At 33.5% G+C, this 25,901-nt stretch overlaps 1 protein-coding gene across 2 annotated transcripts in view; it reads right to left on the bottom strand.

Annotated features, from left to right (window-relative positions):
• LOC143240104 (pentatricopeptide repeat-containing protein 2, mitochondrial-like) overlaps window positions 1–25,901 on the bottom strand; it is a 59,074-nt gene that overhangs the window by 21,398 nt on the left and 11,775 nt on the right. For both annotated transcript variants that reach the window (XM_076481984.1, XM_076481983.1), the window contains exons 4-7: window positions 22,188–22,305; window positions 20,969–21,148; window positions 5,414–5,527; window positions 766–840 (exon numbers count right to left, since the gene is read on the bottom strand). In XM_076481984.1, coding sequence (XP_076338099.1) covers window positions 766–840; window positions 5,414–5,527; window positions 20,969–21,148; window positions 22,188–22,305 — 487 coding nt within the window. The remainder of the gene's footprint in view (window positions 1–765; window positions 841–5,413; window positions 5,528–20,968; window positions 21,149–22,187; window positions 22,306–25,901) is intronic.

Below are 25,901 nucleotides of genomic sequence, written 5' to 3'. Positions count from 1 at the left end.
CCACACTTACCCCACAGACTATTCTATCTAAGCACATAAAACAAAAGAATCTGTAAATGCTTAAACTGTCTATGTACTGTATGAATAAGTATTAAAACAAGACTCAATATAATTGTGATGGTAAAGCTTAAGTTATATTTTTTTACACACGTTTGTACTGTAAAATGTTTTCCTTTCCTTTGTATCATAATTATTTAATAATTACAAAAAAAAAATACCTAATTATTTTGGCAGTACTCCACATTGAATTGTTCAATTTTTCATGCTTATTTATTTGTTTTTGATAACTTCTTGTGGTTATTTTATGTGCTGTATAGGGTGTAGTTTAAGTTTCAGGATATTATTTCAAGCACTAATTTTGATTTTAAAATGTTTTGATAATTTGGAATCTTTCTAGAGAAAAACACACGATTATTTATTTTATGAAATACGAAAAAAAAAAAAAAAATTCTGTTAATTATCAAATTTTAATGATAACCATAAACTTTCATAATCTTCACTGTAACAACAACAACACATAATCTTAATATTTTAATACTTTTCAGGTTTTCAACTTTTTGAGACATACTGAAACATTTAGATAACTAAATGCTTATTACAATGACCAATAAACATAAAAATGATAACTTCAGAGATTTCTTAAAGTTTTTGTGAGCTGAGTTACATTATTACTTTTACTCTCACATATATAATAAGAAAGATAATATTTCCATTTTAAAGCTTACCATTGAAACCTACACATACTTCATGAATCTAAACACTTACTCTTAGATTTTTCACAGTAATGTAATTCTGTTGAGGAGTAATAGCTAGGATCTCCATAGCCGTTTTTGGATCATTCTAAAGGGAAAAAAATATCAATTACTGATGTTAGTCTCAATCAGAACTGAAGGAAAAATCATGCATACGTGCACATATTTATTCATTGAAGAATTTGAGCTACAATGACTTCCCCAGAAACAGAACATTATTGTAAATATTCTAGTAAATGACGAATCTCACCAACTGGTGTCACATGCTAGAGATCATGATGGTTGCCTGTAAACTTGTGCACACCATCACTATTACAAATACATCATTACTTCTTGGAGAAAAATGTTTCCTTGTATTTATCTTGATATATTTATTTCCTTGAGTGAAAGTGTATTTCATATAAATTTAGTGCACATAAAATAAGTACAACCCAACTTTACCATATGATGACTTATTCCTTGTTTACAGTATTATTGTTAGAGACTATTTTAAACACTAAATACCTGACTTATAAATCTTCAGTATTAATAATCATTGTGGCACACAAAAGATTTCTGTGTTTAGCAGAGAGTATAGAAAGTTAGGGTCTGTACCTGAAGATTTTAATGATTCACCAGAACTAATCATGTCTCAAATTAAAATGTTTCACTGTAAGTATACAAAAAACTAGTTATGTGATTGTTAATCACATCTTTAAGGAAAATAAGAACACTTTTCTATATCACCACAGACTCATAAAGTAACATGATACGTGACAACCATGTGCTACTCAAGTAACTAGCACAATATTTACTAACTAATGCAAACTATGGAAAGCTAATCTCATGTTTGGTGACCACCACAGACCATAGAATGCTAACCTCATATTTTATAACCACTGTACACTATGAAAAGCTAATTCATGTTTTGTAACCAATGTAGACAGTGGAAAACTAATCATCACAGGCCATGGAAAGTTAACCTCATATTTTAATATTGCTATAAGCTATGAAAAGTTGACCTTGTGATTCATAACCACTGTAAACTATCAAAAACTTATCCTATGTTTGACAACAGCTGTAAACTTCAGGCAGCTAATGTCTCATGTGTAAATCATCTTATAACAACCCTCCACTAATAGGAGTGCAACATGTCCTCCTGAGGAATGTGACTCTCTCTATTTGATTCAACTGAATGATCAAATTAAGTTAAGACAGAAAACAAAAGCATTGGTTTTCAGTGAAGAGGAAGTTTTAGTGGAGGTAAGTATGTATCAGAAACATAAAGTATAGGAAAATCATAAACTTTGGTACTGTACATTACTTCTTTTCACATGTATAGCAAGAATCTTACATTGTCTAATGCAAGGGACATAAAATAAGGATCCTTCAAAAGCATCCAAAGAACAACCATGATGTGATCCCCAGTGGGAAAGAAAGACATGTAAGAAATCTAACCACTTCTACTGGGTATACTCTGCATCCAGTGTGGAAATAGGTAGCTCATACATGGATGGAAAGTGGAAGGAGTACAATCAAAAAAGGAAAGATAAACTGTTGGGTTGATGTCTGAATTACAGTATATTAGAAGTTCAGTCTCATAGAATAAAAACTTTAGAAGAACCATCTACAAACAGAAGTGTGGGGAAAGCAAAAATGGAAGTGCTCCAAGATTTAGAGCAGTTAGGGTGCAGTGAGACATAAGCAGCAAGTCAACTCCAATCCAAAACCAAGCAGTATTGAGAATAAAACCACTGCCTATAATAGGAGGAGGATCCACACCATCTTTACCTCAAGTTAAGTAGAATGGCAGGATATAATGTTCAAACTGAACTACAAAACAAGCATATGTGCACAAATCCAAAACCAACCACACATCTATGAACCTGACATCTGAATGATGGTAGGAAGAGATCTACCCATGTGACAGGTTACATCAAACTAAATCAGACTGGTTTCATACTGCACAACATAAGCCTTAGATGAAGTGCACAAGATGAAGAATCATCACCCATATCAACATCATCCTCTGGACAGAACCACACACAAGATGGAGCTCAATGCCACCCTTTGGGTCCCACTATGCAGAAGTGAGTCAACTTTCAAATTATATAGCAACTTCAACCACTGGATAAAAATATACAAAAGCTGGGTGCAACATCAACCTCTGAGATCCACTGTACAGAGGTGGATATCCTGAGGTAAACTGAGTAAGGAAGAGGTAACACAACTAATGAGTGTGTCAGGGTTTATATCTGATGGTCCAACTTTTATCTGAAAATACTCACTTGGGAACGACAACCAGATTATGATAAAATGAGGGAATCCAGTCGAATGGATGAACTGCAAAGCAACAGATCACTCCAAAGCAATATCATCCTCCAGACAGAGATGCAGAAAGGCTGGAGCTTCATACTGTCAGTTCAAATTTGTGTTTTAGTGAAAGCTCCTGAAGAAGCCATAAAAAAAAACATTGAGTGTCTAGTTAAATAAAACAACATTTTAGTGTTATAAGGTCATTTACTTCTAGTATTAATATGTCTTCTACACACCAATATACATAACTGAAATTAAATGAGGCAAATACCAAGTGGCACCATGAAAAATAGAAAGTGATTAAATAATGCTGCAAAATAACCAGCTATGGAAGAAACAGAAGTCCCATGATCAAACAGCCATGTCAGAAAATCCATAATAATAGGAACAGTGGACTGATAAGAGTAAAAACACATACTCAAAAACCAATGGTGGAAGATGTTCCATTTACACTGATAAATGTTTGTGGATTAAAGGTGAATGGATCACACTAAAAAGGAAGAGAAGTACCTACCCAATTCAGCTGTCCTTGCCAGGGACTTCATAAATACCAAATATGAAGACAAAGGGTAGGAAAGGCAGAATGAAAGACTATTGATCAGAGTTGATGGAAAAGGAATGGATGAGAAAAAGAGGAAATGGAGAAGTAGTTTGGAGTTGAAAGAGAAGAAGAAACCAAAGTTGTGCTTGTATGGAGAAATTAGAAGGACCTGAAACACAGAAGTGTAGATAAATCACAGGATGCCTGTCCCAGGTTTTCCTGGGAACAACAGAAAACCTAGAGTAACCACACAGATCACTCCAAGTGCATTTTTCCAGCATTTGTGGAAAGAATGTTGTGTAAAAAGAAAGGAATATGAAAATAAGAAATTGGAGAAATGGGCAAAATAGAACATACACCTATGAAATCATATCAGGCTTTGGAAGGCACAGCATAATTAGGTGGAAAAAAAAGCTAACAAAATCTTTGTTGTTTAGTTAATTCACAAAGACGTTGAGCAATATTGGAAGAAGAAAGATGACTCGTATAATGATCAATCTCCCAATAAATTAAAAGTGAAAATTCCTCAGTTGAGAATCCCTGATTTTGAGCCTATGTAATTGTGCTGGAAGTAGATGGAAGAACATCCAAAGTGGTAACATGAACTTCAAAATTCATCATAAATGGTGAAGAATTAAAAAGAAAGAACAAACCAAGGTAAGTTATGTGTCAAACTACAGAAATAAACTGCAGTAAAATACCGAAATGACATCACTACTTTGTAGAAATATAACAGAAAAACTTATGAAGTGAGCACAATCAAAAATTGTCTGCACTAAATCAATGCCTAACGAGAAATAACAATTTGGTAGAAACAAATAAAGGGAATCATATATGGCAGGAGGGCATGTTGCATTTCTACTGGTGAAGGTATGTTATATGATGATTTACATAAAAGACTCAGTCAAACCATGTTGATCATTGTATACATGGGATTTTAAGGCTTGTGGTATACAAAACTTTTGCATACAGAGGGCAGCACTGAACAAGAATAGCTTCACAATGTGAGAGGAGGTAATGTACTATATTAGAAACTTCAGCCATCTATTAAAAATAAAGTTTACAAACTGCAAAAGTACTTTTGATACTTGCATCATTTTGAGATAATCCATCTAAATTTTATTTGTTAATCTAAAGATATCTTTTAATAAATTATATGTCAAACAAACATGAGTAAAATTTGGCAATCAAATAAAATTTGTGTAACCTTATCACGTCTAAAAAATTATTTGGATTATTAAATAGCATAACAATTCTGTATTAAATACTTCTGTGACAATGTGAGTAATTTAAGTGTTCAGAAATTTGAACACTGTTAACGAATTATTAATTATTGGATAACATCATATCATGTACATATCATGAAACTTAAAATTTATGAGTCTTATGATGGTGATTTCTTCAACTTAAGCTGTTAATCTTTAGCAAATTAAGCTACCTTTGTACTGTTACAACAGTCACACTATTTTTGTAACTAAAACATAAGTGAATAATTACAACAAATGGAAAAAACTTTCAAATATTAGAAAAATTAGATTCAAAAGGTTCACGTGCATTATATTCAGTTTGTGAGGAAAACTGCCAGAAGAAAGTATGAGATGGAAGAGGAAGTATGTACAAGTCAAAACTAATTTATCAATAATCAAGACTCCTAAATTTGTTCAATTTACTATGGTTATTCACTAATTACTACAGATAATATTGTGTTTTACTATAGCATTTCTAAACGTTCAAAACAAAAATAGTTTTCTAATAAAACTTGGAGTGCCATTAATAGTTAGTACTTTTAATTAAACAAACAGATTTTGTGAACATTTGCACAAACCTGGTTAACTGCTAAAGCTGCCATAAATGCTACACCTTTTCGAATGATGTTGGCCCCAGCCTCTCTTGCTTGTTTCACTAGATTCAAAGCATGCTGATACGAAGCAGTTGTATTCTTAGGATAGAAAAAGCAATTAATAACTATCACACATTCAATACAAAATAACTGTGAGGGTGAAAAAATAAACAATTTTATAAATACATATGACAAAACAGAGTTATAATTTTCCTACACTGAAAATATATTTCTGGTAAGTATTTACCTCCTCTCACAAGATTAGCTATTCTCGTTCAGTACTATCCTCTGCATACAAACTTTTTCTTACACATGTCACAAGCCTTATGCTCCCCCCATGTTGAAATTACAATATTCAAACATGTCTCTCACATAAATCATCATACATCATTTCTTGACCACTAGAAGCATGACCTCTCACATGATGCATGCAACTCCTTCACACACTTTAACTGAATCTTCACTTCAAGATTTGGCAGAAACTGCGAGCACTGGAGAAGTGGGGAGGAAGAGAGGGAAGTGTGAGTAATACATTTTCAGTATAGAAAAATTATAACTTCCAATAAGGTACTTAACTCCACTCATACGATTAGCTAGAATCCTATATTGAGTTGGAAAAGGGACCAGTGTGAGGGAACGACAGAAGTCTCAACACAGACACAGGCCAGAACCATCCTAAAGCAATAACATCCCCTATAGCCAAGGAGAGAACTGGAACAATTCCATGCACCAATGCTATGAACCAAGAAAGATAAACAACCAAAAACTGAACAAGGATGGATTCATTTAAATCCAAAACCTAAATGCTGAAAACTAATTTTCTGTGAAGTTGGTCAAAGAGCTCTCAATCAAAGGGATGAGTCGTAATTTCAAAGGCTCAGCTCCAGTGTGTATGTACTGTTTATCAGGAGACCACATCACACATTAAAGCGATGGCTCAACTCTGGTATTTGTGTAAATAGTATTAGGAAGGTGATGGCTGAACTCCAGTTTTTGTCATTTACTGGCAAAAGCAACTAAGCTATCTGCACCAAATAACCAGTAAAAAATAAAAGTAAAATTATTAAAATACGTAAAAACAAATCACATTAAGATAAAAGGAAGGACAATTTTTATGTTAAAAACTTAAATAGAATTAAAGAAGCCAATGACCCCTAAAAATTTAAAAAGACAACTGAGGTGGACAGTGTTACCATTGCCAGTGATATAGCCTAAAGTCAGAAGTGAAGCCATAGTAAAAACATGCCTAAAATGGTGCCATCACTCACAGTTGTCATGACAGCACAACAGTAAAATGTGGCCTATTATGACTTAAGTGTCACACAGACCACACAGTGGTGCATCAGTCAAAGATGAAAGAAAACAATGAGTTAAGAAACTGTGACTAATGAGTAGCCTAACCAGGACAGCATCCTCCTTCTGACCTTTATGAAAGCAAGATGATCAAAGAGCAATATAAGGTTCAATCTGTAAAAGCTTGTTATCACACTGCACACTCCAAGTTGAATGCCAACTGGCACAGAGCCAAGCCTTAAATACAGAACAGTAGTCCACATATGGAACAGACATGATTATTATAGCACCAGAACAAATGGACTTAACTTTGGTGTCAGTAAATTCATTCCTGCAAATACCAACATGGACTAGTATCTAGAAGAACTGGATATAAATGGATGATAGAGAGAAATGGGTTAGTCAGTTTTAAATATCAACAAAAATACAGTGAGGACTTATGTAAAGCAATTCCAGGGCCAATAGAGACCTAAGTGAGTCATTATAAATAGCACAATTTGTGTACTGCGTAATTTCTACATGATCCAGGGCAAAATAAATGGTGTACAGTTCAGCAGTGAACACAGAAACTACAGAGGGAATCCTGTGTACAACCACCAAATGACAACATACTATAAATATATGGGAATGGAAGGATGGTTTAAAAGATGTTCGACAAATAGAAGATGGTACTTTAAATTGGGAGTATCCACCTTCCTCAGATGACTCAGGGGATGGTAACAAATCATAGTTGGATAGGTTGACCAGTGGAGACAGCAATATCATTCAAGGTCAAACCCAATTCAGCCAGCTGCACCTGGATACGAAGGTCAAAAGGAACAATGGCAGACTGTCTATTATAAAAAAGTGTGGCCCACTGAGGAAGGAAAACACAATCCCAGGTGGGACACTGTAGTAGGGATTGAAGTTCTGAAGTATACAGTAAAGATATATACAGTATATGTATAGGAGGTTCATGAGATTTAATGTACAAATTCTGGACTGGAAAAGTGGAAAACCCCTGTGCAGAGCTGAAGCCACTAATAGTGAACAGGGTTCATCTTCAAGCTGAAAGTCCTGGAAGAGCCATAGACCAGAGACCCATAGTCCAGTTTCAATCAAATGAGGGGACAATAAATCTTTAGCAAAGAACAATGATCTGCTTTCTATGAGGTGAAAGAGAGGACATGGAGGATGTTCAGTGTCCTTGTACACTCAACATGTAGCTGCTTGATGTGTGGAATGAAAGTCAGCTTACAATCAAATATAAACCCTAAGAAATTTGCTTCAGTGATCACAGGAAGCACAACTTCTCTAAGATGGAGCTTTGGATTGAGGTAATCCAAGATATCCCATTGCTGGCATGAGTGCATGCAAACAGTTTTAGAGAGAGAGAAAGTAAAACCATTTGCTGTGGTCCACTTCAGTAAATGATTGAGGGCAGTCTTGAGTTGCCATTCAATAAACCTTATGCTCAATGACTGACATGAGATGTGAAAGTCGTTGACATCGAGTTTGTTTGCAACTGTTGGAGTGAGTTACCTAATAACGGCATTAATCTTTATAATGAACAGCCCTAAGGGACTCCTGTTGGAAAGAACTGGTCCATTAAGAAATGTTTAATAAAAATGTGGAAATGGCCATGCAACCCATATGAATGGAAGTCTTGCAGAATGCCATCATACCTTCATGTACTATCATACTCCTTTTCAAGGAAAAAAACACAAAAACAAGATGTCGTCATTTGAGAAAGGTTTTCCTGAAACCAAAGAGAAGCATTAACCTTTCTCTTTAAAATCTTACGGAGACAACTTGTCAAAGCAACTGGACAGTAGGTTGAAGGAACCTAGGGATCCTACCCAGGCATAGAGAAAGGGAGGATAATAGCATGACACCAAGAATCAAGAAAAACATTCTCCTGCCAGATCCAGTTGAAAGAAACCAGAAGAAGAATAAGAGAGACAGGAGAGAGATGGTGCAGCATCTCATAGTGAATACAATCAGATCCAACTGATGTACTACTAGACTAATGAAAAGTAGGCCTGAGTTCCACCAGTGTAAAGGGGCAATTATAGTCATAGAGATAATCAGCCCAAAAGGAAAGAGGCAATAACTCTGTCTGAGTATTGATGGTTAAAAAGGTGGGGAATGAAGCAGAAGTACTATATGCATGAGAAAAGCTTTTGCCAAGAGTATCAGCAACTTGCTGGTCATTGGAGAGCAAGATAAAAAAAAAGGAAGAAAAGAAGTATACTGCACACTGACTTTCTAAACCTTGTCTCATATGTCTTTTAAAGTGGTGGTAGAAGGGATGCTAGTAGTGAACTTAATCCAAGATTCTTTCTGCCTTTGACATCTTACCTGCCAAGCATTTGCATGTGCTCATTGAAAAGCTATGTGGTTTGCAAGTGTGGGATTCCTTTTACAGGTATCTCAGACCCATTTTTGAGCCTTCTGTGCTATGTGGCAGGCAGGATTCCACCATGGATGAGAATACCATGGAAAATGTGCCGAGGTTTTAGGAATACATCGAGCAGCTGCCTCGATAATACTGATACCACTCATTCCTGCTTCACAGTCATCTACTGATGGCTTAGAGATGATGGCAGAATCAAGTTCCAAGAAAGCAGTGAAAGAGGGCCAGATGGCCTGGTCTAATTTCCACCAAGAAATGTGGGTCAGGTGACATTGACCTTGGCCAGTTTCCCTTAAAATGACATGAAAATGATCACTCCATGGGTCCTGTCAACCCCATAAGAGAAAAGCAAATGGGAGTACAGCAAAATCACTAGCAGTAAAATACTAAGTGAGTGAATATAAGTAAAAGAACCAGTATTGAAAAGAGCATATGTTATGTGGAACAACCCCTCCCCATCAATATCAGCTCAACTCTAGAGGAAATTATGTCCATTAAAGTCCCTAAGGATTAAAAAGGGAGACAACAACTGTTCAATGAAAGCATCAAGATCTAATTGATTATAGGTCTCTCCAGGAGACAAGCAGAAAGAGCACATGGAGATTGTACAACCCAAGAGTGTATAAAGTGGCAATGACAGGGCAGGCACATCCTGATCAACCAAAGATGCTACCTCTCCATGCACTCATCCATCACAAAATCTGTCATTTCTGTACAGAGAAAACTGCCAAAAGGTGACTGTATCAGCAGGTTTCAGAAATTTTTTCCAGTAAGGAAAGAGACACAGGATGGTAAGAATCAATCAGTGCCTTGATGTTTTCCAAATTAAAAGGCAAACCTCAACAGTTCCCCTGTATCAAAGTGGCCATTTTTATTTATGTGGAGGAGAATTGGATGGAGACCTCTTCTGTTTTTGATCACATCATTTCTCTTTATTAGAAGGTCTATCGAACTCCACTGATCCTGCCAAGGTTGAATGGGTAAGTCTTTGTTGGTAGATGATAATTCCAATAACTGAGGACATGAATGAATAATCACTCTGCACCTCAGGGCTAAAGAAGGAGATGAAAATGATAAAATGCCAGAAGACAGAGCCAAAGAAAGTGGACCTGGAGAGCCACTGGAAGGAATGGTGAGGACATTGACTCATCAAATCTCTTAACCACAGAAGGCAAAAGATTTTTCACATGGTTTAAAAATGACTCTGTCAGAGGCACAGAAAGATGTTTCTGTTCTTCCACTGTACAAGTGGAATGGAGTGCAGTAGCACACATCTAAAATGGAATGGTGAACAGTAACTTTCAAGCATTGGGATAAGAAATGTTTTCAAAGGATGTACCTCTTTTTTATTCCACCCACCTAGGGCAAGAATGAAAGTAAAAGGATTAAGAGCCACTACAATTAACGCAGTGAGGATCCATTCTGCACTCATAGGCATCATGTTCCTTGCCACCACAATGGGTATAGATCAAGGAACTACAACATATCCTTGAGTGACTGTACTGCTGACATTGGAAACATATGAGAGGGTTCAGAATATATGGCCGTACCTTACAATTTAGATAACTTGACTGATGGTGGCAGATGCACGTGGTGATATAAACATTAAAATTAGGACATTGGTCAGCAACATAATTCCATCTTTGCAAGTAGAGATACATCTCACTGCAGAAACTCCTTGAGTGGAAAAACCAGCAAGTATCTCTGACTCGAGGATGTTCTTCAAATCCCTCTCAACAATAACTCCTCATGACAAATTCAAGGAATGTAACCTCAATGGGTATATCCCCAATGGCTTTTGAATGCAAGAGGAGTTCAATGTGATTTGGAGTGGATGTTTCCACCAAAATGGTGAACCAATAATGCAGCTTTTTGACTTATTAGGAAAGCCAACAAGCCCCTCTAGTCCTTTCTGAATAAAAAAGGAAGACATCTGCCCTAAAGATTTGTCTGATAAAGAATTTAATATCAGAAAATGAAGTACAGGTGTTGAAGAAGTTAAAGGTTGCTTTTCAGAATCTTCAAGACATGGTTGTTTACCTATGATGTTTTTTTATTATTTTATTTTTTATTTGGGTATCAATAACAAATAAAGAACATTTCAGTGCCCAATTACCCTGCCTCCATGGAGCCCTACAAGGGGATGCACTACGATGATTTTGTGAACACTATACACAAACACCAGCATCAGACACAATGTCCATAACAACTGTTGTAAACACCCAACACTGGTACTTGATTGATCTTAGCCCAAATGTACCAGCTGAATGGCCCTGGGGGGCCACCCCAAGGCCACCTCTCTACAGGAATTCAAGGTCAAAGTGATGTGTTAGGGTTGGACCTCTCAAACACTAGCATCCTCTCCTCCACTTTACAAGTTGTCACATACTTTAAACATATGGGTGAATGTTTAGATTCCAGAGAAGGTAAACTAAAAGTACAAAACCTTCTCTGGGAGGTCCCCTCACCACATACAGGAATCAACATCAACGGGTGTAATATGTACAAAGAGGCCACATCATCTATGAACATAACAGAGTGACTTCAGTGTTTGTGTAAATGTTATAAGGAGGCCACACCATCTATGAATGTGACAGCTTAATTCCAGTGGTTATGTACATAGTGTCAGAGGGCCTAATAATCTATTTATATGACAGCTCGATGCCAATGTTTTGTTTGTGTAAATGGTGTCAGAAGGCCACATAATTCAGTGACGAAGTGGCTCAACTCCCGTTGTATAAACATGAAGAGGAGGCCATGTCAACCAGGAAGATGATGGTTCAACTCCTCTGAAGGCCTCATCACATCTACACCAGGAGAACACCACCACACTACTCTCAACTGAATGACTTTAACCTGTTCCTTGTGTAATTCATTTAGCATCTGTAATTAACCATCCTAATGGCTTGGAACTGAAAAGTGGGAAGGACTCCTATGCTACACTCAAGGAAGGAAGGTGACAGTGCAGTGGAGAGTCTGGAAGAATGCAATGGGTAAGCATAAAATTTTATTTTCTAAAGCAGACCATACTGATTTATTCACTTGAGACAGAGCAGGGATGGGCAGCAATCTCCTTCTGCTTTATTCATGCAATCCATGGGTGGTAAGATCCAGAATGAACATTTTTATAAAGCAAAATATTGCAAGGTTATTCACCTTCAACAAATATTGTGCAACACTCCATCTTCATGGTGAGCACTGTGAAGCCATGGAAGAGAAAGCATGAGTGAACATTGCATATAGTGTGAAGTTAGAAGGGATCAATGTGTTAAATAGCAAGTTAAGAGGACTTGAAAGAAAAAAGTTTTGAATAAACTTTACCAGGTAAAGTTGCATTGAAGTCTGTTAGTAGATGAAATCCTGAGAAGGAGGAAACTACAAGATGATGTAGACAGTGGGTGAGTAACATACAGAGAATAGTCCATATATCAGAATGCAGAATATCCTGCACTGGATGACAAAGACGAGAGGTAAAAGAAACAGTAAGGTGTAGAATGGATGGAAGGAGTACTGAAACAAGTCTAAGAGGAAGAATGGTTGGGAAGATTAAGCCATTTAAACCCAAAGGTGGACCCAAATAGTAAAGAGAGAAGATGAATTCAAAAAGGGATGATTGCCAGCTGACAGAGTTAGGATCAGCTATCCCAGAAGGTAGCAAAATGGGCTCTAGAAGAATGAAGAGATCTGACCAGACACATAAGCCTCTGTGGATCTGGAGAAGAGTAGAGATGGAAAGTAGGACAAAAGGAGGAACAGTCCTTCCAAAGTGCCAAAGTCTGCAGGAGGAGGAACGAACCAGGTAAGGGAAAAACACATAGAGGGAGAAGGGTACATGAAGTGTCAATGGCAAACAAATCTGACCATCAATGTCCACAACCTAAGAGAAGGAATTATGTAGTATGAGAAAATGTAACAGCAAAAATTAGGAAGTTGTTCAAATGGAGATAAATTAAGGGAACGATTGAATACGTGAATGACCCAATCTGGAACTGGAAGGGTATGACACAAGTAAGGGCAATGTAACTGGAATGAAGGCATTAGCATGGGAAGTAGAAACACTATAGTATTGGAAAAACAAAAGGTATAGGATAAAGAGAGTCTGATATTCAGAAGCCAAGAACAAAAACCCACAGTTGAAAAGCCAGGTGAGAATTTCCACCACAAGCCAAGGTAGGTGTGTATCAATGGTGAAAAACCTGCAATTAGTGTCATCAACACTACCAAGTGACTTGATGTGCAAAACTGGATCTCATTGGATCACATGAGCCACACAAAAGATAGGTGTGAAGACACAGAATGTGGAGGTTATGATGTATAAAATGTGATTGATGTTGCCAAAGAAGGGAGAGAGAAGCAGATAAAGGAAAGAGGGGGGGAGCAGTCATCATAACTTTAGAAACCAAAATTGATCTGGTCAACAGGGAGCAATCATGAGAACTCTAAAATTAGTGGATTAGACAAGAAATCATTGGATTAAGTAATCAGGTGAGTGGGACAAATAAAGATACTTGTGTGACCAATCTGGTTTGAAGGTATCAACTGCCAGTGACAGTGTATAAGGAACAGACAACCAAAAGAGAGGGAATCTGCTGTATAGATCTGTATCAAAGGCATTCACTGATGGCAAAGAACCTAGAAACCAAGAGGATCTAATGTCCCTTCAGTGGGATATATCCAGAAAAGGTGCAGAAGACAATTCATGACCAGATAAAAAGCACTCTGCACAGAACATATAATAATGCAAAATGTGATGTGTGTAGCCCATTATAAGAAATCCAAAGACCAAAATATAGATCTCTGGATTGGATGCTTCTTCGCTAGGTGATGTGTTCCATTGCCATAGAATTGCCCAAAGGAATCATTCCCAGACAACACACAACAAGTAGGAAACAAAGTAATGTCTGAAATATGGACAGAAGTTCCATAACAGCGACATGCAGAGCACCAAGGTCTGCAGATGATAAACCCAAAGCATCATTGTAATTGACCCATACTCTCTATGCTTGAAGAGAAGCAATCAAGAAAAGATGCAGATCTGGAAGCTGAGAAGGAAGCAGCACAACCACTAACGCATGGGTATTGTTCAGTCACTAATGCAGATAATCTCAATGGAGAGAAGGAAAGGAAATGGGGTGAAAAGAGAATCCCAATCAAGGTTCTGTTCTTCATGAAATGATCTCTGAACTTATGGTACATTCACATTCTCAAGAGGGACCTGTGATGTCATGGAAGACAAATGCAATAGAAACTTGCAAGCAGTAAGTAGCTGAGCTGAGAGGGCATTGTGAACTAAAATCCCATTAAACTAAATCGTGAAGGAGAAGGCAGAGCTCAAAAGATGTTTGAATTGAAAAACCCCAACTGGACAATATAATGAGTTGATCAGAGAAAGGAATTCTGCATTCTGACCAACCAGCCCATCCAAATGGCCACAGAAAGTAACTGCTGTGAAGGAGTGGTTGATTTCAGTTTGGAAAGAGCCATAATAAGCAAGCTGGTCACATAATAGTGAAATCACAGTCCCTGAGCATGGAGATGATGCACAAAAGCCCAGTCAATTTGACCAAATAAGTAAGTGCTAAAGCAAGTATGAAGGGAAGGCCTGAAATTGATTAACCTAACTGAGAGGGACAAACAGAACAGAAAGATGAGAAAGAGGTGATACCATTATGTGAAGAAAGCGTAGGATACATCCACAGATGGTATCCATAACCAAAAAGAAAACACTCATCTTAGGAAAAGAAGGACTCTGAGAAGAACTTGGATTTTGATATGAGTGTGTGTGTTTTTCTTATAGCAAAGCCACATTTGGCTATTTGCTGAGTCCACTGAGGGGAAAAATTATGATATGAAAAGATTCAGATAAGAATGATCAATTTCTGGCTACCAATCCCTAATTATCTTTGGAAAACAAAAAGGTGGGAACAAAAACCCAGGAAGGATGAGAAATAAGTTTAATTGTTCAATGCCAGAGAAATTACTGAGCCACATCTGACAAATGCTGGTCAGTTTGTTTTCTTATGTAAGGGGAAGATGGAAGCAAATGAGGTAAAAGGCTACAATATTTGTAAAAATGGAACATTGGTAAGCTAATGACACCTAAAACCCGATAATTTCTGGGACCATATCAAAGACAAAGACACTGGAAGTGGGCCCTACCTAAAACCCTCAGATAAATTGAGAACGAACAGATCAGAGCCTATATAGCATCACAACTTCTAATTTCCTGACAATAAAGAAACCATGTTATGTGAAACTAAGAAAGACATATAATTCAGAAATTTTCTCAAAGCAGGTAAAGAGAACCTAAGAACTACTGATATACAACCCAATGGAAGGAAAGAGCAAAATTAGCCTAAGTCTAGGGGAAATGGGTGGAGCATGCCAATTGCCCCATGTAAGTGCAAGGCTAAATAATCAGCATGAACACAAATATCAGAGGAGGGAGGAAAACTAAATGTAATAAATAAGAGTTAGAATAATAATAATTAAATAACACAGAGAAAACATCACAAATCTGAGACATAATTCTGTGAAGACTGAAGTAGGCTTCTGAGAAAAAAGTGACTTAAAAAAGGTTGATTGGTTGGAATTAAATCTGTGCTCTGCCTACCACAGGTATAAAATCCCAGTTTCTAGTGGTGTGACTCTACAAAGATACTGCTGTGCCACTGGGAGGTGACTTAAAGGAACTGATAAAAACAAATATAATAATTGAGCTGAACAAATCAAATTAAGTTGAAAATTAATCTTTTCAGGAGGAAAACAATGTCAAACATGCAACAATAAAAAAAAAAAAAAAGCACATCCAAACTCACACATTGTCAAATGAGAAGTGAAAGTTTGATAGAGAACTGTCATATGTCATGTGAGGATGTCATGCTATTATTGGGTAAGAACTGAAGCATGATGATTTACGAGATACATGTAAGAATATAGTAATTCCAACAAGGGAGGAGTATACAAGTTGTGGCATGTGTGAAGAAAAGTTCGAGTATAGAGGGCAGCACTTAATAAGAATAGCTAGTCCTTGATGACGAGAAAACCCACTTGTGGAGAAAAATATATATGTAAAAGTGGCTGGTAAGGGTAGAGAAAGCTCTATGTAGAGGAGCAAAGAAGGTCGAAAAATTGTTCACTCCTCTACATAGAGCTCTCTACCCATACCAGCAGTTTTTACATATATAAAAATAGCTAATCTTGTGAGAGAGGTTGTACTATATTAAAGGATAATGTAAAACATCACAAAGCAGGTCTAGTATTGAAAATTTAACAAAATTAAACTCCTCCACCTCTATTTAGTACTCTATCCCTATTATATAGCCTACCCTACATTTCAAAGGCATTTCTGTCATAAAAATTATCTACCTTTAAACATGTTCCAGTTATTCCCATTATATCAAAATACTCTATTTCTAACAGTGCTCTAAAGTTTTCTATTTTATTTCTTATACTTCTAGCATTACAACAGTAACAATTAATCCTATCCTTAGAACTACTTCTATATTTATTTTCTCTTAATATTTTGCATTTAGTTCATCCTAGCCCTTACCACTGTCTAGTCATAGTTTAAAACTTCCCTTACAGCTAAGTTAATAGCCCCAGCAAACAAGCCAGATCCTATCCCATTCTGAAGAGCTCTTTTCTTCCACTGTATGGATCCCACAAGTCTACTCATCCTTACATGCTAACTTAAGCCTAATATTTAACCCTAGTGACCTACTCACAATTTTATCTCCACAATTAATTCTTAACAGTATCCCTGACATAATTAAGTTATGAATTCTGCTAGTCATCTTTACTATATGTATCTCTTACTCTGTCACTTATATACTACATCTGTACCCTGAGTAGAATAAATCTTATTTTTTTTTCCTGTTTAAACCACAGACAATTCTATCCATATGTCTTGTCAATGAATCACATAATTATAACCTCCATATAATCTATATCCTCCACTTTTTTTTTCTTTCTCTTCAACAGTTCCTCATCTGCACAAGCTAATTGCTAATATACAAGTCCCAACAAAAAACAATTTCCAAATCCATAAGAATAATAGGAATTTAATAAGAATTTGTTTTCATTTTGGTTTTCTGGTTAAACTTCTGCATAAGCTGTGTAATCTGTCAATTACTAACCTCCACCAAACTAGTAAGCAATTGAAAGCTTGTGTTGATGAATAAAAACAAGCAGAAACAAAAACTATAATGTTACTGAACAAATATTAATAACCATGAAAAGAAAACTATCTATTGTTATAATCAACAATAATAAAATTAGTGAGTAGAATAAAAATATATAAGTTAACAGAGATAAGAAAAAATTGTAATTAGGATATGAAATTTAAGTTACAAAATAACAATAATAAATAAATTGGTAACTAAGATAAGAAAATTTTAGACAATAGTGTCACAAAGATTACCAACATCCAACTTTAACTACCATGTTTTACTTTTATAGAATAATATCAAGTGAAATGTTTTGTTGACTTATTATTTTGAGAGGAAAAATAATTTAAAATATTAATGAAAATTGCTCTCAGAATAGAGTGTTTTAATGCCAATAGTATAAATCTGATGAAGTACTAAACAGTATTGGACCCTTACCCAAAATACATATGTACATATATATATATATTTCTATATTTAACTTACAGATATATTGATGATTTAATTAGCATAACTAATTCTGAAATATATAATGTTATTGATACCATTTATCCAACAGAATTAGAAAGAGAAAATACTTCAATTTCTAATACAGATATACATTATTTAGATTTAGAAATTAAAGTAATTGATAAAAAGGATATCAATATAAGTATTTTTAACAAAAGAAAAGATTCTAATTTTCTAATTTATGGTTTACCCTCCTTACATAGTAATGTACCATACCCATCTATTATAAACATTATAATTTTTCAGTTATTTATATATTGTAAAATTTGTAATAAATTACAATATTTTATTAATAATGTTGATATACTGATACAAAAATTAATATTTAATGGATCAAATAAAGAAATTCTAGATAAAATTATTAAGTTATCCTGTAATAAATATAAAGAAAGTAAAAGAGAAATTTTACTACAAATTGTTTTCAGTTAAAAATAAGGTAATTTAAGAACTAAAAATCCCACTAGTTTATGTGGATGTACACTTTGAGCTGCATATAAGAGCACGACAGTCAAAGAAAACTATCACTTTACTGATGTCATGTTAATTAGTGCCTCTACCATACTGGGGGCAGGAATGCTAACTTCAAAAAGTAAGCTTTATCTTACTCACCCCCAAATGGTAGTACCTTATTTGTCTTATTATTTCATTTATTTATTTTTCATCTTTTTATGTTTATCTTTTTTTTTATTCTTATTTTAACTAAGGATAGTAGTCACCTTCCCACAACTGTCTGTGGACAGTGAAGGGTGATATAGATATGGGACAATGTGGGCTTGAGCACCCATATCTCGCTCTCCTAATTTCTAAATTTCTAATCTTCTTATTTGAGACTAATAAATTGAAAGTTAAAACTGATAGAAAGTGTATCCCCACTACAATGTTGGTCCTACTTTCACAGTAACATCCAAAACCTGGGATACATTTTATAATCTCACGTTGTAGCTTGTACCCTGGGATCTTTTTGAAAACTATGCAGTGTAATTTGTTTAATTTTAATGTGTTTTGTTTATGGTTTAAAAATTTATGGTTATAATATATATACATACATATATTACATAATGCCTTAAATGAACAACACTATTCTCAACATTGCTCTTGTGTCTTTAAACACCATATTGCTTCAACAGTGTTTTCCAACTCTATTACAATTATTGTAAAAATTACATAAAACCTTTCACAAAAATTGATTTTTGTATAAAATCTTCTTGATAAAGGTATCCAATTACAGATAATGATTGAGCTTCATTAACCCTTTTGCTACGGGCTCATTGTAAAATACAAGAGTTTGCCTTCACTACACATTTGCACACATTAGGTATTTGCACTGTAACTTTTGATACAGTGTGTGTGTGTATCTTCATTTGGTAAAATTTGTAAAATTCGGTAGATTTTTAGTAAAGACTACACATATTTTGTACATAAAAATCAAGTTTTATAATGAAATATCTTAAATCTGTTTGTGAAAATATTGAGTCTATTTCCTCTCTATGATTCCATGTTATGACTTAAAAAAAACTATTCATTAACACTAAATTCTTAAATATTTATGTAATCTCTACAACCTCCTAAACCTCTGAGAGCAAAGTGATTCCATGTTATGATTAACAAAAAACTATTCGTTATCCCCAAAATCTTAAATATTTATGTAATCTTTAAAACCTCCTAACTACATTTCAAACATTTGTTTTCGGTAATAATTTATATTTTATGCTATTTTCTATACTCTAACTATGTGGGATCTATCACTTAACCAACCTTATAACCATTATGAAAAGTGATGAAGATAAACTATACTTTATTATGCTGCAGTGACTAGATATTATAACACAAAAATTCAAATGTTTAGTCCATGTAGCTTAAGTCTCATAATGATATATATATATAATTTTTCATTATATTGATATCCCAGTCATGCCTAGCTAACATTACATAACTTGCATTGATGCAGTGCACATGCACTCATGTTATGTATCCAATAATATAAGATTTTGGTCTTTGCTGTGTTTAATGGACTAGTATTTTGTAATATATAGTCACATTTCAATTATTATACGTTATGTGTATATAGAGTATTACTATTTAGAAATAAATTATTTAACATATTTTTCTTAAAATATAGAATAATAAATTAAGAAGTAAAACAAACAATTATCTCTTCTCGCTATAACCTTTAAAATTTCGCAAGTGGAAGGTATCAATTTTTTTTTATAGGTTTTATACATACAGTTGAATAACTGAAAAATCATAAATAACTACATTGATGCCACAGAATTCCACTATGATTTATTAAACTTAGTAAATAAGATGTTTTTAGATTTTAAGAAATATGAAATTTTGAGTAGACTAAATACACAACCAACCTTCTTGAAATCTTGGTTCAAACAAATGTAGTTGCCTTTTAACAGATTACAATGGCTGAGAAAACCACTAGGGGAATATTCTAGTCTATTAGTTGGTTTTTCACATGTTATATATTGAAATAAATGTATATGATATATGAAGGACTGTTTTCAAATATGGAAAGAGGTGAAAGGAACCATTGTGTTTGATTCAGTACATTAGCCATATCTCAGTATAGCTTGTTAACATTAGTAATTTGAGTTCCTAATTTGTACAAAACTATAGACTTAGTATTTTGGCATAACAAACATTTAATTTTAAACAGTGCTGCATTCTTTCAATATTTACTTTTAAATTAAGAAATTAACTCATATATAATATTAAAGTCTGATTTATAATCTACAATTTTATTTCAGACATGTTGACATAAATATGCAAAATAGTAGTTCAATAAAATTTCGAATGCAAGACAATAAATGTGATTTATGTAACATTTGACATGTGACCAATTGGATATCACATTCTGTGTACTGGCTAAACAATGCAAATTTAAAATTAATTTCTAAAAATGTACCCAATTCACTAGTCCATCAGACAACTGCCTGATTTCCCAGTGAATCAATTCACCCACTTTTATCACTAACTTAAGTATGTACAAACACAGCTAAATCTAAAGACAGAGATATCAAAATGACTAACTAATAGAAGAAAAAGTATTTGATGTAGTGTCTGAACACTAAACACACACATACACATACAGACTCAAAAAGAGAAAGAATTTTTTGTGTGCAATTTATCATTAAATACACATTTGTGCTTATCTAATAAACTTACCAGTTTGTAACATGCAGCTAATACAAGCACCATGCATTCCCTTGGAAACTTTGTACCATATAATTGTTTCTTTCTGAGTTGTTCATAACAATCCACAAGATCTTGGTATCGTTGATGCTTGAACAGAAGGTCTAACGCAATATGATACGAGGTAATTTGATCAAAGAAACCATCAAGTTGCTGAAAGATGTTTGCAGCATTGTTAGTTTAACAGAATAAAGATGATAAAATTCCATCTGTCATATCTTTGTTATCGTGCTGTCTTAATATCACCTAAATGATCTACTTATTTTAGAAGAGATTTTTGTTTCAAACTGAAGAGTTGAAAAAATTCTCATTAAAAAAAACACACTAATGTTGTGAAAGTTGAAGTACATGCAAAGGATGGAAAATAGTTGAGACTTTTATAATTGTCTCTATCTTCACTTTTAAAACTAAGATTCTGAATGTTAAATAAGTAATTTTTTCAAGAACAAAACCTATTTAAATAATACACCATGCACAGTATATTCTCATTACAACTTGGAAAAGTCATTTTTTCTCAATGATTACAATTTGTTAATAATCCATGAAAATTCTTTGAAACCTTTTTTTCATCTGGTCTCTATTAAATCAAGTTTTTAGATCAATTCAGTGGAGTCCACACACACTTCTAGAAATATTTTTTGAAATGTTTTTCTAAACTGTTTTATGCATCAAAATACCTGTGAATCCCTGAATTTGTTTATTACAGTATCTCTAATAACATAAATAATAGCATTATAACATAGAAAGACAAGAATACTCAATAAGATGCAGTATACTCATACAGCTACTACTGTATTAAGCTGCTACTTAAAATGATTAAGATGTTCCTTTAAAAATAAAGCAACAATATCCTCTCAAAATGTTCAAGAAATATGATACTTAATGAGATAAACCTGTTTTATTGTGATGAAATTTTACTTTTTAGAAACAAAAATCAACATTAAAAACATATAACCACCCACTAGTCATACAGTTTACTTACACAGTGATATTTACTAACAATATCATACACAGTGACATCAAAACTCAACACCCAAACATGGGCTTTGTTGGATAATCTAATGCTTTTATGTAAAATAAATTTCCTATGTAGTAGTACTACTCAATTGTAAAATATGATGTTGAATTTGTAATCTTACTTAAACAGTAACTGCTTACATTCTAATATTCAGGAACATACAAAGTCACATACCTTATCATTCAGTGCTCGTAGAACAATGTCAGGTTTGTCTAAAAAGTAAAACAATCGCATTGCTACTGGTCCAAAAACAAAAGTGCTGAACCTTAACTCTTTGTTTTGGTGATTGAACCTTGATGAGAAGATTATAGATTTTGTTATTAAGACAAAATAACTTCTAAATTGCAAGATTTATGAGTAACTACTTTAAAGATATCATAATTACAGAATAAAAAAGGTCTGAAATGAATTTCTAATATAAAGCTGAATTATTAAAGCACAAGCAGACTTGAATCTAGTCCTAATCTGGATACAATAAGCCTTATTTATAAATGCAAAATTTAAAGAAGCAATACAACTTTTTTTCTTGATCATTATGGTTCCTTACCTCAAAATCAGTTAAAAAAACAGTAAATACCATTAATTTTGTTTTTTCCCAAATTTGTTTTACAGAATGTGATTTATCTGAGATTTACTATTGAAGTCCTGTTTTCTACCACTATTTTTACTGTTGATATATCATAGTTATAACTTCTTGATTAAATGACATACACACAAAAAATAGCACTTTTTATAGGTGGTTCTTCAGAAAACTAATTAATGACTAATGCATTTACAACAAAATTTCTAACACACACTTTAAGTCGAGAAACAAACACATCATTATACATAATGCAATACAGGTTGCACTGTTGTATGTAAATATTACATTTGTTTACATTACTCAGTTATTAACTGAAAATTTGTGCAACGATTTTTATATCTGAATTTCTTTCACTATCAGATGCAAGAACACAATTTTAAATGGGTTTTAAGATATAAATGAAAGATCATAAGAAATGTTGCCTGATCAACAAGTGCATGGACCAATAATAGAAGATTAAGGGTATAGGAGAGTTGTCTGCTAGAGATAGGCTACATATAAGTAAGTTAGAAAACACTGTTTGTATGAAGAATTATATGACTTTACAAAAAACAGTTTAAACTAGGTTTAGACAGGAATACTATGTGACAATGGGAGATAGTGAAATGATTACATTGATAAAAGATATGAAAATATTGTTTTTTATACAAATGCTAAAAGTATTTTTGACACTCAATACATTCCTTAGGAGCTATAGTTGTGATTAATATTTTATATGTCATTTGTATAACAAAGTCAAACAGAGATTAAGAACATGTTTCTTTAGTAGGTATTAAAAGAACAGAGGGATGAATTTTGTTTACAGAAAACAGGATGAAAAGATATGAGAGAAATGATAGGTAAAATTGACAAATAGAGGATTTGGGCTGAGAGTCTTTAAAGAAATGGAGAGAGAAAAACATGCTTATTGCTATTAAAAGCCATATGTTCATGCATATAACTCTGATGAGAAAATTACAGGCACATTTGTTATTATTCTGGCTCTATGGTAAGGCTGACAGCTTATAACTTTAAAAATCAGGTTTTTATACAACAAGTATAATATGCAGAACTCATTATGTAGTCCTGTGCTTAAAAGCAAGCAAAATAAACACTTTATTATAGAAACTGTAATTTAGGAGTACTGATTGGTTTATTCTTTCATTCCCAAATGGTGAAAGATCCTTCAAGGAAAGGTGCTAATTTACATCATGTCTTCAATACTAAGAAAAATATTATTAGATATGCTGTTGTGTAAAAACACTATATCATTAAGAACCATGATATTATTGCTTCAAACTTTAACTGAAATCACTTAACATTTAAGGAACGCAAATTTCCTGAAACTGTAAGATATCTACAAAATGATTGTATGGATATAACCTAAGTAGGGAAAGGGTTATTAAAACTTAGGAAATTTTGACTAAACTTGTTGAAAGACAAATGCACAAAGTATTAATTACATTCCAAGTTTGCAACTTATGGAAAGGCTTTGATATTTATAAACATAAACTAAAAATGATCAAAGAGGCCATTGTTATAGTGAATATACTATGAAAGTTTTTTTAAACATCCAATTTAACTTCAAAACTATCATGGATAGTGAAATTTATATGTATATATAAAAAAAAGCATTCACATGCAAATAAATTATTTTAAACTATTCTTTTACTGGAGACTTTTTCTTATATTCTACTTCTGTTGAAATAGCTGTTCTAGAAAAGCATGAGAAAAAGTTCTCAAAAGTGATTGAAATTTACTCTAAAAATCAGGTAGAAACTCAGCCAAGAGTTACAAGGCCCTAACTATTGTTTTTTAAGTCTCTTGACATTACAACAATATCTAATGACCAGAAAGTTACCAAAGAGTGATTCTTTACTCTAAAAGGGTCAAGGGGGGCATTTAAGAAAAATATGGGCCTACTAGTTTGCTCCTGTTATCAGGAAAGCTTAAGTGTCAGTAACCATTGTGAAAAATTATAAAGTTATTGTTTAATGTTATGAGCATGCTTAAAAAAAAGTGTTTATCTTTTCTTTCCCCTAAGTGCTTGAATTTGATATATATAGTTTCTACAATTTTGGATGAGGGAATAGTAACAAGCATTATGTATTTTTACTTTCACAAAAACCTTTCATAAGGTATCTTACAAGAAGACTGGAAAATTTTATGTAATTAATCAGAAAAGTTAACAAATGACAGAAAATTAGTTTAATGGTAAAAGCAGAGAATACTGATAATGGAGCATATATATTTACAGCAAGAATATGTTCAAACTTTGTGTGGAAGCCATTGTTGTTCACTGTTTATGCAAATAAGTTGAAGAGCTTTATGGAGTGAAATATTTCCAAATTCACTTATGATAATAAAATTCTGAGAAGAGCTAATCCTATTTGAAATATTTCTTTATTTAAAATTATCTCAACAGTCCTACCAACTGTCCAAAATGGTTAAAATCATGAGGTTCACTTTTTGAAACTGATGTGATTTTATCAAACACAAGTTTTATATATTATACTGAGCATCTTATTAAATATATGTTTACCATGTTGTGTTGTTTGCCATGATGTTCCTGTTTTGTTTTGTATTAACTCTAACTTTTTTTCATATGTCAAAAACTCTTTCACCTGGTGATATTCTTGAATTACAATAAATTAAGTATTGCAGTATTTTGTTTAATATCACTATGCAATATTTAAGAGTCAAATTAATTGTATTTTCAATCATTATTAGATATATGGGATTTCAATCTCTCACTATATCTAAAAGACTACATAAGTGTTTATATATTCATGACTATTTTGCCAATTACATCATTCATTTTAATAACTGTTATTGTGTGACTATAGTCTGGTTAGTATTAATTTCATAATGTTATTCACTGCCATGGTTAGTAGCCTAAATCTTCTTAAATCACCAATTTTCATATTATTTTTCACTTGGTACTAGTTTGTAATTAGAATCTGGTCAAAACAGAGAGAAGAAAATAAACTAATTATAATTACACATATAATGATACATAGACTATTAACACTATCACTAACAAAGACTGAAAAATCTGACTGCCTAAGCCTTACCACAAGTACCACAGTGTTATGTTATACAGTCTTATTGTCCCATTTGATGGTTACCAAATGTGCGAAGCCAAGTACCTTGAAGTATTAATTTCATTGTTTTATAATCTTTTATATTTTCTTAGCTTACTAAATCACATGGAAGTCTGTAATTTTATACATTTTATCAACCTGTTTCAGTGATGTATTAAAATTGTTACTAATGGACAATTGATTAATGATGAGTTACCTTTTGCTTATATATAATCTTTTAGG

This window comes from Tachypleus tridentatus, chromosome 13 (genome assembly GCF_004210375.1).
Source record: "Tachypleus tridentatus isolate NWPU-2018 chromosome 13, ASM421037v1, whole genome shotgun sequence".
Taxonomy (NCBI): Eukaryota; Metazoa; Arthropoda; class Merostomata; order Xiphosura; family Limulidae; genus Tachypleus; species Tachypleus tridentatus.
This window is presented reverse-complemented; position numbering and strand designations above follow the sequence as displayed.